The 17,896-nt window shown below is 36.5% G+C and overlaps 1 protein-coding gene across 4 annotated transcripts in view; it reads left to right on the top strand.

Annotated features, from left to right (window-relative positions):
- The window catches only part of TMEM117 (transmembrane protein 117), a 190,704-nt gene that overhangs the window by 68,475 nt on the left and 104,333 nt on the right, over window positions 1–17,896 (top strand). For all 4 annotated transcript variants that reach the window (XM_053944122.1, XM_053944123.1, XM_053944124.1 and 1 more), the window contains exon 4: window positions 17,317–17,416. In XM_053944122.1, coding sequence (XP_053800097.1) covers window positions 17,317–17,416 — 100 coding nt within the window. The remainder of the gene's footprint in view (window positions 1–17,316; window positions 17,417–17,896) is intronic.

The raw sequence follows: 17,896 nt of genomic DNA, 5'->3' as shown, positions 1-17,896 counted from the left end.
GACCTATTTCAAGGCTGGAATGGATCCAAGATAAAAGCCTTTGGACAGGGTATACACATAAATGCCTAATCTCATTGGTCAGGTTATTTTAGGGAAGCCTAGCAGATTAGTAACATGATGCCTTTCAATTCCACTAATGAAATCCTGTCAGAATAAATTAATGAATATCATACTGATATTTTAGGCTATCTTATGGCCATGTAATGCAGTTGTTTAAAAACTCATTGCACAAACCATTTTAAGTGTTGTTGACATTAAATAGTAACCCATGCAGTTACTATGTTACTCAGCCTTTCCTGTTAACAGCAGTATTGATTTGGTGAAAAGCAGAATTTACAAAACTATTTTCTGGCAAAGTTGCCTGGATATGATCAAGGTTGCAGTCCTACTAACACAAGAACAGTGTGAGTTCTGTACAGGATTGTCTTAAAGGAACTTATGTTTTGAGATTTTGAGAAACATTAATTTTGATCATAACAGCCTTTCTGTCCAAAATGTTGTAACAAAAGCCTATTTTGATTATATCAGTCTGAAATGAGCTTAAATACCCCTGTGCAGAAGTGAGTAATTTATTTATTGCCTTTAATAATTTGTATTTATTAATGCAATGCAATATTTAGAATTGTAAAAAGAGTGAAAATGCACTGTAGTCAATATCATTCAAGAAGATTGTAAAAAATATTGTCAAGAGGAGAGGAGGGAGCAATGCTATTGAACAGAGGTGACCTGGTCTTGTTTCCATAAAGAAATTGCATAAAATCAGGCTCAGAATGCCTCAGACACACTGATGTTAGAAGGTAAGTAAGAACATTACTCAGGTAATTTAGATTATAAAATATAATTCAGGTTAAATGTGTGTTTGCTTCATTTTTGATTTAACTTTACAAATTCATCATTAGTACGGATCTTCCTTAGATCACCATGTGAGTTGTCTTTATATTGCTTAAGACTGTAAGAATGCCAATTAAGACAGAAGGAGCTGGACCTTCACAGAGTAGTTAATGACCAACAAACATGTTTGTTTCTAGAACCTGTAAACAAACAAAGTAAAAAACCAAGGCTCTGAAAAACAGTGATAATGATATCTGCTATTAGTATTTCCATTTGCTGTTTGTACTCTGGTAAATCTGTTTTATGCTGCTCTAAATATAATTTCCAAATATTTTTTTTGTTACCACTGAAAGTTCTCCTCCAGTCAGAAGAACTTGGTTCTAGGAAACACTTCCCCAGTCAGAAGTTGAACCTTCATCTGTTTTAAAACATTTTTTTTTAAACCAAAGCATGTTGGCTTATACCACCTACTTTCTGAGCGGCAGCTTCACTTTGCTATTTCACAGTTTTACCTTCAGGATCTTACTGTCAAAAATTCTCTGATGGAGACTGGAAGGGCAGCAGATTGGTGTTCCACTGTATTGAAAGTGTTTTGCCCCCCTGCAGAGCTTGTATTCCTGCTCTTGAAATGGCAGATTGATCTGGAAAATTAACGATCTACTGTGCTAAACTTTAAACTGTTAACCTTCTCAAAGATCAGTGCTGGGATAACAGACTAGACCTAAGAAGGTCTTCACTCTTATCTCCAAAACTTCAATTTTTCAAATTCTCAGTCACCTCTTCCTGTTTAAGGAGATCATGAGTGCCATCAAGAATCCTTATCCATAAATCAAAAACAATGTTGTTAATCAACACATATCTTATTTTTAAATTGAAACTCAAATATTATAGACAAAATATAGTTAAAAAGTAGTTTAAAACATGAACTATGAAAGAAATTCTCCTCAGGTGGACATCACGCATAAGGACAAAATTATGTAAGCAGCATCTGCAAGAAAGTAGTAGTCAGAGTCTGAAATTAGTACTACAAAACTCAAGAAACATTCCTTTTTCTCCAGCTATAAACTGATTGGCTCTGAGTAGGTTCACTCCATTAAGAAAAGACTCATGAGTGAGACTAGAGACCACACGAAGTCTGAAATACAAATAGATGAGTTCCTCTCTTTCAGTATCTCTTCTTTTTTTGGCACTCGCTACACTATTGTTTCATGGCTCTTATTTCAGTAAGCAGTAGTCACTTCCTCGCTTGGCCTGACTTAAACATAAATTTCTTTTTGCAGCCATAGTCATCAACTCCTGAAGGAACTACCAGTTAATAATGAAGGCCTCTATTGTGGCAAAAATCTCCTTGCAGTAAGAAGGTTTACTGTAGTGCCTGCATTGCCCTGGAGAAGACAGACTTATAGCAAACCTTTTCATTGCCAAATTTTTCTTAGAGCTGATCTCTTCTATATCTAGTCAGATTATTTTGCATTATTGCACCCCTGCGCAGAAGTACTTCAGGATGAAGAATACTGGATATGGACCCCATCTTTACCTTATATTTTGTATATATTTTATTCAAGCTGACAATAGTGCTTATAATTATTTGAAAACACCTCAGAAAAGTGATTCAAACATTCTTAACAAACCTATGGCAGCAGTATCTTACAACAGTAAGAACAAAAATGTCAGCGTTTCAAATTTGGCCTGTCAAATGTGTCATCGTATATTACTTCTCTTTCTCATCTCTTGGGGAGTTTATCCCCAGACTATCTGGGGGAAAAAATTCTTCCAGTAACACAGGATCCATTGCATTTTCAACCTTCTCTATGCCCTGGAGGTCATCTGATATTATTGAAAGCTAATATTTGTTCCAAACTGGCACTGCTGGTGGGATCAAGAAAACTCTACTCTCTTGATTACTTTCTCTCTTGAAGGACTTAAAACACTGACTTTCTCTACAGTCTATTCAGCTTTTAAAGAAATAGGATTGACTTATTGGTCTTACTCCAAAAATAATCTCTTCTCTCTTCAGTGTTTTGAAGTGAACTGCTTGCATTTGTTTAATGAGGAGACACGTCACAAAGTTTCCATAAGGGAAAACATGACCTTTTTTAATGAAAACAAATCCCTGATAAGGAAGTGCATCTAAAGTGTAGTTATTTTATACCTTGCTGGTCTGACCAAATCATATGGCGTTTCTTTACATCCACATTGACTTAAAAAACAATAATTTATTTGGTTTAATGATCATCTATTTTGTGGGGAAAAAGGGTCTATTTCTGTATTTTCTATAAATAAGTTTTCATTTGAGATTTCAGTTTTATCTCATGGTGGTCATATAACATTTTGTGAGAAAAGGAAGTGCTAATAACTAAATATTTTTTGAGGGGCATAAAGAGAGATGCATGTCATGATAGGACTCTATAACCAAGGGCATTAAGAAAAGTGATACAAAACCCTCAGAAAACTTCTGCTGGCTGTTCTTCTTGCAGACTGAAGGCATGATACCAGCAGAGTTCATGTACTTCTTTTCCAAACACTAACTTATTCTGCTGTCTGGAAAAAGCCAGGTGGCTTGTGCTGTCTTCCAGCAGGTATCTTTGCATAGGAAGGCAGCACTGTGCTCACTGTTACAGCCAGCCATACTACTTACAGGATGGTTGTGGGGTCTACCAGATATTGTCAAGCCTGCAACTGAATAGAGAGAACACAAGGTGAAAAAGTATGTTGGAAAAGTAAATGAAAATGTGTCATAGCCACACCATGTTAAGAATCCAACTGTCCTCCAGAGGACACTCGTATGCTCCTCAACGGGGGCAGGGACTCCTTTCACTCCTGAGTGGTCTGTTAATGAGAAGGAGTTCTCTTAGCCCTAGGAAAGCTTCCTAAAAATGTGATAAACTAATGCCAAAGTCTTGTTTTCCTTTACGAGGGATAGAAAAATACATCATACTTTAAAAAAAATTATAATTTCTCTCTATTTCAGCAGTTCAGTTAAAGACCAAAGCCTGATTAGTGAAGATTTCTTAACTTGTGGGAGGATGGATTGTGAGAGAATAGAGATAGTGCTGAATGCAATCCCACCCCTGAGGAGCTGCAGCTGTACTAATTACCAAAGAGTAGGAACAGCCTTGCCTTTAATAGGTCACAGCTGTGTCCAGTAAGGATGGGTGTTATAAAAGAGTGGGCTCACTGGTTGAGGGGAGAGTTGGAGTCAGGTTTTTGTGCTAGGGATAGGAAGGAGTCAGGCAGCCATGTGGAAGAAAGAGAAAAGGAGTCAGTGTTGAGAGAAGCTGCCCCTGGGAACTCACAGAGAGAAGGTATAAAAGCTTTACAATAAGATAATAAACTAAAGGTGATGGTGAGTTCCTATCCACCATCAATTGGTGCCAACCACCAATACTGACATTAACTATCCAAAATTATAGCTTTTTATTTATCATTCTGTTGGTAAATCTTAGTTGAACAAGATTTGTGGGCTTCTCTGTCCAAAAACAGTTAACACATTTGGTTGTACTTTCAACTGCGTTTTTCTTTATCTAACAACATGATTACTTCCAAGATGAATGTAATTCATCTGAAATTTTCAGAAACTGAAATTTTCATCAGTTCAAAATGCTTATCACAAAAATGTAGCAGACTGATACACTTCTGACAAAAAAAAAAAAAAAATAATAAAAAGGAGGTATAACTATTACTTCAAATTTAGATGAATAGTATTTGTCATTCCAAATCTGATCAGTTGAAACATATTTAAAATATGCAGAACATGAAGCAAACTTTTCTTTTGGCATTCTTGCTCCTGTCAATCTTCCTGAAATTGGTCATCCAAGCTGCAAAAGAGGGCAGGAATATTTGTACTAATATCCTAATGAAACTCTAAACAGTTTCCCAAGTGGCACCTTCAGGACAGCAGTACTTCTCCTTTGTGCTACTCCTCACCTCTGACCACAGCAGATGGGGAGGTCTCCAACCTCAGCAACAGTTTGGGCTGTGCTGTCCTGCTGAGGGAAGATTTCCACACCCCTCAACATGCTCAGGTTGAAATCAACCCTGAGTTGAACAGGAGTTTGCATTAGGTCATCTCCAGTTTTCTTCCAACCTAATTTATTCTATATGTTCATGAGAAGTATAAAAGTAGGAAAGTGTGTAATATGTATTTGCAATGTTACTTGTCTGGGGTTTTTTTTGGGATAAAGGATCACCTGTAGAACAGCTGAGTTCTGGTCACAACAGAAAAGAGTAAAAATTTACCAGTTTTAAGTGCTGATAAATGACCCCCCCCCCTCCAGTATAATAGGAAATGTGAAAACTGGATATGAAAAAGTGGAACTGGATTCCTGCAAGGGGGAGATCTCCTGCCAGTTCTGAGATAGAATCTTTGGGGAAATTAAAGAGATGACTCAGTGTAATGCACAGTGTGCCTGTACAACCAGTAAATCAAAAGAGACAGTGTCACAATCCATTCTTTTTTCTCTTATCTAGCAGAGGATTTTGTTTTCATTTTCAGTACAGAACAAGAAATGGGATTTAAGTTCACAAATATGACAGACTACTGACTGAACAGGCTTCAAACAAATCCAAGAAAATGTTCTTTAAACATTGCAGGAGATATCCCATATTCATGGTGATACTTATTTTTAGTGTTTTTATAGATCATCTGCATTGTTGTGGAATGTTAAAATTTCTCACTAGGTTGACACACTTATCATAAATATAATTGTGAAGTTTTCCGCTTCATAAATTTTGAACTGAGGATGTAAATGCTATAAATGTCCCAGACAGTGGCCAGAAGGGGATGATACAAAGTTAGACTATGTGTACGAATGCAGCCCTTCTACCTAGATTAAGAGAAACTGGAAAAAAATCTGAAAATGAAAGTTTATGGAGCAGTTTGGTTTGGTAAATAATTTATATTAGCAAATGAAGGTAATTATTTTTTAAAAAGAACTCTAATGTTATTTAACAGTATGTATTTGAGAGATAAGTATGATTAATGTATATGCTGGGGATCTCTGAAAGTCCTTCCAGAAATTTGGCATTACGATTTGTATTTGAAATGTTGCTTAGGAATATTTAAATTAATGTTAAATCAGAGTACTTACTACTTTATCAGTTGTGGAATCTTTTCATTACTACAAAGTCAGTATGAACAGAATATGTTGTGGAGGGCTGATTTTGACTGGCTACCAGCACCCACCCTCAGGAGGACAGAAAGGAAATAAGATGGGCAAGATCATGGGTTGAGGTAAAGATAGTTTAATAAAAAAAGCAAAAGCCAGATATGGAAGGGAAGAAAAAAAAGAAGAAATTTATTCACCATTTTACGCCAGCAGACAGATAGATGTCCAGGGAATTGGTACACATGGCAATGCCTTCAGAAGGCAAACACCACAACTCTAAATATCCCTCCCTTCTCCTTCCCACCCTCCCTTTTATGACTGAGTATGATGCATGCAGTGTGGAGTATCTTTTGAGGCTGTTCAGGTGCCCCAGCTGTCTCCCCTCCAAACCTCTTGCCTGTCTACAGGCTGTTGGCCTTGTGAGTGTTAGGTTGCAGAGACAGCCCTGATACTGTGTGAGCAATGGGCAAAATATCAGCGTGTTGCCAGCACTCCTGTAGCTAGAAATGCAAAGCACACCACTGCATCGGCTGTGAAAATGAAATTAAAGTCTATCTCAACCAGACCCAATGTGTGTAACAATGGAGATGTGCAGTATTATATCTGATTTAAAGCTGTAGTTAGATAGGCATATACGTTTTTGTTCATGAGCGCATGTGAAAAAGACATTTAAAAAAAAGTGGGCAATATATATGACATATAGCTAGAAAAATAATTATTTTGAAAAATAATATAAGTTTAAGGTAAAGTGTCCATAAATGCTGATTAAAAATAAGGTTTTAGAGTCCTGAAATATGATCATTTAATCATATTCTCCTTGTAGTGACTAGTTTCTACTTATTAGGTCTCACATTACTTTATTGCCTTGTACCTTCTTAGTGGTGTGAGCATTGCTGCTTGAAAGTGAGCTGTTTACTATTTCTATCTTATCCTTTAAAAGACCAAATATTATTGTATGAGGCTTAAAATATTTGGTTTTACTTGAAGAGTTACATTGGATCTTTTCTGCTTCTAAGCATTCTCATGGCTTCAGCTGACAGGGAGAATTTTTGCACTGTTCCTGAGCAGGGAGGAGGGTTTAGAATTACTCTGCCAAGCCTTTCAGCAACCTTCTACTTCCACTCATCAGTGTAGAATATCAGTTTAGTTACAAATTCTCCCACATAATCAATATGTAAACTCAAGAAATACTGTAAAATATAGTGGTGGTGTTCCTGAAGCTTGGGCACATCCAAGGTAAAGATCTCAAGGTATCCTTATTAAGGACCCCATTTGTTTTAGCTAGTATCATGGGGATGATGATTTTCAGTCAGTATAAAACTATTTCTAGATCAAATTATCATTGAAGAGTAGCATTTTGAAATGTTTTCCACATTGAGTGTCAGACAAAGATATTTACTCCACAGTTTATTTAATTATATCTGTCTTGCTGTCATATTTTCAGCTTTAGATTTAACATAATATTTTAATGAAATCTTAACTGAAGTTTGCTCATTCCTTTAAAGGTTTCTTATTGACAATGTTTTATTACGTAATCTTTTACATTATTTGGAAGTATATTTTTCAATCTTATGTATAAGTTTAGAGGTATTTTTTTTCAGTTAGAATTGTACTTTCCGGACTACATATCTTAACTGAAGTCACTGGTTTTAGTTGCAGTTTGGGATATGTGTAAGCCTACAAGGAATGTTAGACCTTCACTCTAGAAATCTGAACTGTGTTAGTCTTAAATCATAAAAATCCATATCGGGTCATATTTCATAGTTTAAGAATCCAATAAAGAAGAGTTTGCATTTAACTAACTACTTTTGCATTTAATGGAACTGAAAACCCCAGAAGATGATTAATCTGATTCAGAGGTGGTGTTGCATGTTAACAAGGTAAGCTAACAGGCAGCATCAGTGTGTTATCAGCACTCTTTAGGTCACAAATCTAAACGACAGCACCATAAGAGGTGCTCTAAAGAAAATTGACTCAATCACAGCCAGACCCAGTGCAGATGTGTAAGACAAATCAGATGAATTATGTCTGTAAAGTGCTCATGCTTCTCCATTGACTCAAGAGACAAGTGGACTCTTCAAGGGAATCCTAGAATTACCAGCTGAAATTGAGACTTCTTTTAAAGTCTGTAGCTGAGATGAAACTCAGTAGTATTTGTAACTAACTGACCTTGAAAATGTAGCCAGAAGCATCAAAACTTAGTGTCTGGATGTCAAAAAGGCATGTGCATGCATCTCTCTCTCTCTCCATTGTTTGGAGATGTGCTACTCCTTAGGGAAAATCAGAAGAATATTATTTTCAATGAAGTTCAGACCACAAATTTTTATTTTTTTCATTTGTGTGTCTTATAGTTGTATTGCAAGTGACTGTGGTGGAGCAAAAACCTGAACAGTGTGTGGTTCTGATGTGTCTGTCTTCTGATAACTCATTTGCAAGACATTAAAAGAAGGCTGTATTGTAAAATGGACAGTCTGCAATAGAGAGCTGTTGATTTGAGGGTAAAATCAATAAAAACCTTCTGTCACTTTTCCCTTTATATTACAATGATAATTTTATTTAAAATGTTGAGTATTGTAGAGACCAGAAAATAAAGCAGTCAGTACAATACCAGGCAAAGTAATATCAAATGTTGGACTGGTATCAACCATTGGATGGTTAAGAAGTCACAGCAAAGGTGTTTGCTTTGTCAGCCAAGGAGTGGAAGAACAGGCTGTCTTCTTTGCTATGTTTTCCATGTGAAACTCTCTGCTGCAATTACATGCCAGCTCCTGTCAAGTGACTGGCCCTAGACACAGTTATTCTTTATATACAGTTTTCAAGTAATATAGTAAAGAAACAATCTCCTCAATTTCATAATTTGTACATAGCTTGAAGTCTAGTTCTTTTCCATCTGCTCTGCAATCTGCTGCTGATAGTACATCATGAGGGAAGCCAACCAAATCCTCAGACAAGCCCCTGAGTTGTCAAGCCTCATTTTCCTTCCATTTCTTCTCAAAGGTACCTGTGAGCATGGCAAATAATTTTTGTTTAACAACTCTAGTTTCTATATCTCTGTCTGATTTTATAGACTGAAGCAAGATAGAAACCAGTCATCTTAAGCAGATTCAAAGCCAAATATACATAACTGAATCATGGGATCATAGAAAGGTCTGGGTTGGAAGGGACCTTATAGATCATCCAGTTCCAACCCCCCTGTCATGGGCAGAGATGCTACGCACTAGACCAGCTTGCTCAAAGCCCCACCCAACCTGAAAGATATATTCTCTTTGCACCTGTAAGTAGCTTTAAATAATAACTTTAACTTCTATGACAGTTTCCCAATTAATTTTGATTTATCCACAGAATACTGGCTATGTGTCTGCAGGCTGTAGAACTTGGATATGTTTTAGAAAAAAACATTTGCAGACAAAGTGCTCCAGAAGATTCTTATTTAGGGCCGGTTTGTAGCTATATCAGTTTGTAGTATCCCTGTTAAAGCTGTCACTTGCAAGTCTTTTCAGATCCAGCTCAAATTCTCTTCAGTCATGATCACTGAGTGTCTGTCAGCAGAGATTCTGTGTCAACATTTCTTCGTTCCCTCTATTCCAACTCATTAACTTATGGCATGTTTTTTGTAGTTTTCTGGCATTTCATTATTTTAAAATAAAAAAAACCAGTTTTTTAAAATCGAATTTTCAGGGAAGCTTAGTAAGTTAAAGAATATGCAAAGAATATGCAAAGTTGCATCATCTGCTAATACTTACAAGTTTTTATTAAAATTTAGTTATATATTTTTCTGCTTCTGCTTTCCCAGTTAGACTGCTGTTTATAAGCAGCGTTCATCCGGTGTTTTGTAACAACTGAAAATTGTCCTACTTTCCCCTTTCCGAAAAGCAATAATACTGAAGTTACTTGTTTATTCATTGTAATAATGCATTTAAACTTCTCTGTCATCCCTACAGCTGAAACAGATAGAAAGTAAGAACTTTTCCTGAAATTCACTGAAGTTTTAAAGTTATCAAAGTGCTTGGTTAAAATGATAGAGTTCCAGCTATATTATTTTATTTAACTTTGTTTATATTCTGTTGATGGCAAGAACAGTTATCTTTTCTTTAAAGTAAATAATATTTTTGTCTTTGAACTTCAATTTCTGAGATTATTCCTACACATCTATTTCCTTTCTTAGGCATATTAAAATGTCAAAAGCAGGCATGGACATGTGCATGACTTAACAAGTCCCCAAAGCCACCTGTTGTATTTGTGTCCCTGGCCACCTGTTTTATCTTGCATTTTGGCACTTTTTACTGTAAAACTATTCTGATATCCTAATATATAGGCACATGGAGTGAATCAAATAGGTCATTTAATATATAGCACACAGTACAGTGTTACAGATTAGTTGCAGAATTTTACTAGCCTATTAAAGGAAATGCTAAAAAGCGGCAAGATTCTCTTAACTTGTCACAGTTCTCCTGACTTGTTTCATTATCCACTAAAATAATTTTCAGTAAGCAATTCACTTAGCAGTGAGAAAATGTCTTAATCCTCTCCTGCAGTACCAAACTGGCATGTAAGAGGCAACCCTGTGTGTCATTGCTTCAATAAAAACAACTTATGCAGCAGTGATAGAGCTGAAATGGAAGCCTAAACAGCTACATATAAGCTGCAGTGCTGGTGTGAGTGTGTGGTGGGGACAGGTAAGGCTGTGCTATGTGTGAATGGGTGAGCATTCATCTGTTCACAGTACAATTAGAAAATGCTTCTGCAACCTATCCTTGGCTGAGTATTGTAGCCTATATTTGCAGCAGAAAAATGCTTAATGCACTCTGCAGCCTTTGTTTTTCTTCTTTCTCACTAAACAGAATATATGTTTTTATGATGCACCTTGCACATGAACAGCAAACTCCTGGAAAGTTTGTAAAAGATATCTCATGGACATAATGAATCTGAAAAATCAGTTTGTTTAATTCTTTTTTCAGTCACCTTTGTGCTTTTCCCCACACTATCCTCTTCATCATAAATTCCTTGTAGTGAAATTGGTAGGGTTAGTACATAATTTTCAGCAGAGCACTTGTGTAGTGATGGAGAACGGCGCTTATCTGAAGGAAGAAATCTGGGTTCAATTCCCAACTTGTCCATTTGTTGTCTCCAATTTTATTTGTCATTTAGGGTTTGACAGGCACACACAAAAATGTAGGTGTAGCAAATCCTGTCATTTAAACTTGCTGGAAGTGCGTGTCAACACTCACAAAAGTTTACCTTTACACAAAGGGCTGCATTTCTCCCATAATGGAGGTCCTTAATGCTTTTGAATTTGCAGGTCCCTAAGATTTTCTTAGTAGAGATGCAGACTCTCACAGCCTCTGGCAGTAGGTCTCTCACTATGATTTGCATTTTGCAACTCCTTTTGATGTAAGCTGTTGGCCATTTTCATATATGACATCACTATGCCATAGAAGAAAATAATCTAAATTAACATCCTGCTTTGAATTGCTGTCAGATCCATTGATTGTGGAGACAGCCTAGGAAGACTAGCATCATTAGGCAAAAGTTAATCTGTATCATTACCACCTGATCTCTAAAGAGAAGTCCAGACTCTATTGGATATTAAGTGCTTTATGCTTGGTTTGTTGGAATAAGAGCCACAAAAACCCACACAGGAAACTCCTACAACTAGCTGTAGAAAAAGCTACATTACAAACAAAAATATGTTAAAAATCCTGTCCCAATTTGCTTAGGCACCTTAAATTTGGACTGTAATTGTGATCTAATCCAAACATCTATACTGACCAGTGGCATCCATTCTAAAAGTGAAGGAAAGGGAATATTTTTCTTATCTGTGAAAGATGATATTTATACAAAATATGGAATATACAGCTTCAGTTTCACCTCATCTAACAGACTCCTGAACACATATTTCTTACCCTCTTGTGTCATCATCTTTTCCTATTGAGAATGACAGTAAGGTTCAATTGTCTAACTCTGAAGTGCATTAAACCAGTGTCCCTTGGAATAGGGACTGGATCTCGTGTGTACCCTACCATTTAAGTTACATACCTCTTCTACATTAACAGAATTGAAATTGCTGTATCTTTCAATGGTCCTTGTCTTAAAGGCAGGCTTGCAAAGCTAGAAGCTAAATGGCCTGTCCCTGTGGACAGTGAGGAGCTCCTGTGTATTCTAGCAGCAGAACTTCTGGTGGCTTGGGAGCTTTACAAGCAAGGTCCCCAGAGTAACTTACACAGCTGCTAGGCCTGCTGGCTGATGAGCAGAGGTTTTCAGAATCATAGTTCTGCTGCCTTGTTTCAAAAAAAGCATATATAAATAAGTTACCAACCAGTGATGCTCAGTTACAGAATCGGTCTGTCAGTCTTAGGTGTTCTGTACTGTGCCACGATCTGCCTTGCTATAGCCAAGCTGGTTTTGCTTCTCAGATTTTTGTGTCTTGGCGATTAGCCTGCTGATCCTCCTGTGGCTGTTACCTCTTTGATGTCTTGTCAAGCAAAATCCCTGGTTCAGTGCCTCTTAATCCTCTCTGTTCTGGTGTCATAGAAGTTTTGTCTGCATGTCTAAAGCATGCACTGGGGATGGTTAGGGACTGGATGAATCGCTGTTGTGCTCTCTGTGCTGTTTGCTGGTAGCTGTGCATTATGCCATCCTCATTATGATGTGCCAGTTTATAAGACAGCAGGTCTTGCTGTCTCTGGGCACCTTCCAGTTCCCTGTGGCTCTGACTTCAATTCCTAACATTAGAAGAATAGTTTTTCAGCTGAGTGAATTGCTACCAAGTGTCTCATTTGCCATTCTGTCATTTTAGAGTGACAAATACAGATCAGGAACTGTATCTGCAGCCTTTTATGTATGTTTTCAGTTATTCTGACACTCTCTGCCTCTTCTAAATTGACAGTAATGGAAGCTTGTGGTGCTACATCTAAACACATACTTCTTTGCAGCCTGTGTAAACTCCTGTGCTTTCACTTGTTTGCCAGTGTCAAAGCATTTCACTTTGTCAAAAGCACCAAGCAAGATGAGTTCCATACAGATAATCAGCTATTTAAGGGGAAGGCCAAATATTAAAACCACTTCAGAAAAGTGCATATTGGACTGCAGAACATGTACAGACTTTTTGTTACTCAACATAAAAGATATCTAGGCCTCCCCTCCTTTTTAAAGAGCATTAAGTTATCACTCTGTGGATGCAGTTCTTGTTGGCTCTGTACAGAACATGCACTGTGTTCTGTGTGCCAGCCCAGTGCCTTCAGTAATCTAGAATATATAAAGAACCAGTTCAAGTTTAGTTAAGATGCATCAATGTTGCTAAAATTACTTTAAAAGGCAACTAAAACCTCCCCAAAGTGTCTGTGCTCTCACTGCTGTCCCAGGACACTCAGAGTTCAGTTCAGATGTGTCTGGATTGTCAGTTATGTCACAGACCTCACAAGAGATACAGAGCTCTTTGGATTATCATCTGGAAATCAAGTTATATTACTGCACTGGGAATCACTTAATCACATAGATTTAACAATGCCTTTTAATGTGAGCATGGGGTTTTTTTTTACATGCTAGCCATCAGAAAGTAACATAAAGCAACTAAATCCTTGACCCAGTTTGACAAAGCTCCATAGAGAGTTTGACTTCATGGTTTACCCTTACATTGAAGTGTCTCTGTTCAAGCTAAAGCCCATTCTTAGATCCTGTGATGGTGAAGAAAACACCATCTCAGCACTGAGTCTCAGTCATGAGATTTTTTCCAGGGCTTGGAACAGTGTCGATAGCACCACAGTGACTTGTGCATCTTTATCTAATGTAAAATTTAAAACCTTCCATTTGCTTTCAGACTTAGTAATTTTAGCAGTGTCATCTTTCTTTGAAAAAATGCTTTGATATTTTCCTTTGAACAAAATCTCCAGGCTAGTGTGGTTGTGTCCCTCTTTATCCATTTTGTGCACACTGCTGCTAACTCCAGAAACTGTTCAAATACACTGGGCTCATATGTCTTTTTACTGACTCATGGTTATTAACATACCTTTTGCATCAACATGGATATAGACAGTTACATATGATTTTTTAAAAATCTGTTTTAGAATTGTGTTTATCAAGTCTCCTTTGTCTTTTGATCCTTCTCTTTCATCCAATTCTGTTAAAATGTTGCTCTACCTTCCTTAAATTTTGGCCTGCTAAGAGCAGTTTCCCTGGAGCTGCAGCTTCCAGTGTTACTGTGAAAGGCTCCCAAATCCCAGTCACAAATTTGTCCTTTATCTATAATGTTCACAAGTATTGGCTCCTCAGAATTTAATTATTTACACGTATCCTGTCTCAGAAGAACTTTTTTACTCTGGGCTTTAAGTGCTGTGCTTTTTCACTCAGTGTTTCCTTAGGCTGTGCTGCTCATGCAGTATGCTGGTGCCTTGCTGCACAGTACACATATGGTGAAGCAAACAGAAGCCTTTTGACAAGCTATAGAAAATCTGTGCTGACCATGACAGGTAACTGGAACCCAGCAGACCTTAGTCCTCCTGCAAGGTGCAGACATGGGTCCTAGCCAGGAAGAAGGCTAAACAATTAAAGAAAACTACTCTAATCACTAGCTAAAGCTAGAAAAATGTGAGGATTTTCCACAACAGAATTAATTTTACTTTTGTTGCGGTTATAATATGTGTCCTGCTAGTACCATCAGGAAAGCATGTCTTTATTGAAAATGTCAAGTGTTCTTATTCCTATTTAAACTAAAACCTGAAAATGAAAACTGGAGTGTTACGGTTTTTTTTAAAAATTCATTTTTAGCAGCCCCAAATCCCTATTTTAAAATAGTCGATTTTTCTTTGTGTTTTGAAAGAAAAATAATACTACAGAGAGCATAAAAGACAGACGTGTAATGCTAGCAGTTAATGAAATAGTAATGTATTTCATTACTATTTCTAATAAGATGACAATTCTAAAAATATTCTTCCTGTTCATAAAAAGTTGTAGCTGTATTTTAATCAATAAGTGCACTTAAAACATGCACAGTTTATATTCCTAACAGTTTCTTTATAATAATATGCTATTTTGACACTAACTGAAGGTTTGTCAATTTGCATATTTTATTCAGGCATTAATTACTTGTAGACTGGAATGCACAATTTATACTAAACTTCTTTGATGTTTTCATGTTTTAAATGACAAGAAGAACTGTTGGGAGGATGTGATGTTTTCAAGACCTTTCTATGTATTTAAGTATTGTATCCAGCTCATTCAACCTTATTATAAACCTTCTGATACTTCTAACATTCATAAAAACAAGTGATTACACTGAGAATTTCAATTTCCATTAAAAAGAATCACTTATGTCTGAATTTATTTCTCTTCTGCTAGGTAATACCCATATTCAGGGATCAGTGACCTCTCAGTCTTTTTGGTTGACCCTCCTTGTGCCCAGCAGCCTGCCAGGGTGGCTGTGGCAGGCCTGCTCTATGTGCCAGGGCTATAGGGGTCGCCCAAGTGGCCCATTTTATGGGGGTGTTGCACAAGTGTTTGCTTATTGTACACCTGTAATCATGTGTAATGCATATGAGAATGCACCTGTAATCATGTGTAATCATGTGTAGTGCACGTAAGAAAAGGTGAGAACCCTGGGGTTTTGTATGTGTCTCCTACTGATGGAAAAAACTAAGATATGCTTTGCATTTGAGGGCCATTCCTTACAAATGCCATTTACTGCCATGCTTTCTTTGTGAATAAGAAACCTTATTAAGGAAAGCAGGCTTGATTATTTTCTGCCTTCGCAGAGGCTACAAGAATGGCATGCCCAAGATACAGGAAAAAAGGAATTCCAAATATTTTCCAGTTCTAAAGCATCTAGGAGAATATATCTTGGAGGGTTGTGCTTGCCTGTTTTCAGTCTTCCTTTGTTTCTGCTGTTGCCGTCTCTTGGAGACAGAACATTGAAGCAGGAAGACTTTAGGCTGTCCTGATGTTCTTCTTCTTGGGTTATTATATCCTTATTTATAACATGGTGAATTTAGGATACTGGTGATCTTTTAACTACATGGAATGCTGTTAAAAATAGTTTGGATTTTTTTTTTCCATCAGAAAATCAGATCCAGCATTTATGTGCTGTTCAACAGAAAAAATAATCAGATGGCATTTTTTGTTAGTGACATACCAGCTGAAAGGTCATAATATGTATAATGAAAAGGGCTGTTACACTAGGACATTTTTCATGTGTCATGAAACTATTCACTGACAATAATATTTCTGCTCTACAACATACTAAATTCTCTCTAAGAAATTATACCATACTATGCATGGATTTGTGCTAGCTAGACCTTCCATCTTGCTCAGATATTTAGATTTTAACAGAACTGGCCCAGAGAGTGGAATCAGTTTGCAGAGATCCAATTGCAGAGATATGGTCTGTATAGCTCCTAGACATTGCAATATTTGGTGTGTAACAATGGTGAGATTTGAATAATGGATGGCACAGTGTTCAAGGACACTTTTACATATAACTGTGTCACTTATGCGCACTCCTAAACAGGCATAACAATACACAAAAATGTTTACAAGTGTCTTGAAAACAAAGATATCACTTGTAAAGTTAAAATGCAATTGCCATTCATATTCATTATCATTTTAGCTCTTGAGGAGAGTTGCCTCTTCTTGGCCACTACAAAAGTCTTTTAGAAAATTGTATCAGTATATTAAAATGTATGGGTTTTTTCAGAAAGGTTTTAATCTGGAAGAAATAACTTTACCTTCTGAATTGTCTTTATAGCATCTTGGTGAACTTGAAGTCAAATTACCAAGTGAGGTTGTAAATCCTATCTGTTGCGTTATTTAAGCAGAATGGAAATGCTTCTTTTGGATTTAAGTAAAATATATCTGTGCAAATAAATTGTATAAATCTAGAAACAGTGACATCTCACTGAAATTTTGCAAAACTTGCTTACACTGATGTGTTAAAAAAGTGGTTGTATAGGTTGATAGAGTGAAAAGTCAAGCAGCTCAATTATAATTTTAAAGACACCTTAAAGATTTTTATTGTTCTTCATAAAGATTTTGCAAAGTCACATATTTGAAAAAATATTGTAATTCTATTTGTATAAAGGAAAAAGATAAAAAAGCATAAAGCATTTTCTACTTCCAGAAGCTTCACATAATCCTAAAGTCTTTGCCAACTGTTATTTTACCACCTTCAAAAGAGACATGGACTTCAAAATCAGATTCACATTGCATTTCTAGTTGAAATCGATCTCTATGGGTTCAGTTCTTTGTCAAGACTCAAATCAAGCAGAAAAGTTATTATGAAAGTAATGGGAAATCTTTCAAAGATAATAAATTTTGTCACTAATGCAAGTTCTTTGTAACTACATTGAGCAAATGTATATATCTTACGTTTCTGTTCTTGTTTTCACAGTGCATACATTATAACAGACTTCATGGGCATGAGGAATGAAAATTTTATGAAGGTAGCTGCAGTTGGGACTTGGATGGGAGATTTTGTCACAGCGTGGATGGTAAGAAACATAATTACATTTTAAAAGGAAAGGAATATATTTGTTGCTTTCAAGAGAAAGAGGAGAGGAGAGAAAACTCAATTTCTGTATCTCAAATGTTTCAACCCAGAAAAGTAAAAAGCTAACAAATACATAATGGCAGGTATTCAATTGACAATCCAGAGGAGTTTCACTAAAAAAATGTATCAGGGAGATTTTTTTTTTCTGCGAGTGGGAGTTTTGCCATTGGCTTCTGCATGGTGGCCCTTCTTTGCTATGAAGTAGCATCACAAGTTGCTATCTCGTGAAACAGTAACAGCTAAAGATAAATAAGTCTAATGAAAAGAATTAGAAGAAAAATCAAGCTGAAAGATGTGATAGAGAACAATGGAATGAGAGAAGTAAAGCAAGCCAGTTACATGCCAGGATTTGAAGGTAGTCTGATGTGAAACTATTTGATTAATTTTGTATCTAATTTAGGATTTAGTAAAATAAAATTTT

Source organism: Vidua chalybeata, chromosome 5 (genome assembly GCF_026979565.1).
Source record: "Vidua chalybeata isolate OUT-0048 chromosome 5, bVidCha1 merged haplotype, whole genome shotgun sequence".
Classification (NCBI taxonomy): Eukaryota; Metazoa; Chordata; class Aves; order Passeriformes; family Viduidae; genus Vidua; species Vidua chalybeata.
The sequence above is the reverse complement of the archived record's forward strand: the minus strand, read 5'-3'. Positions and strand labels throughout refer to the sequence as shown.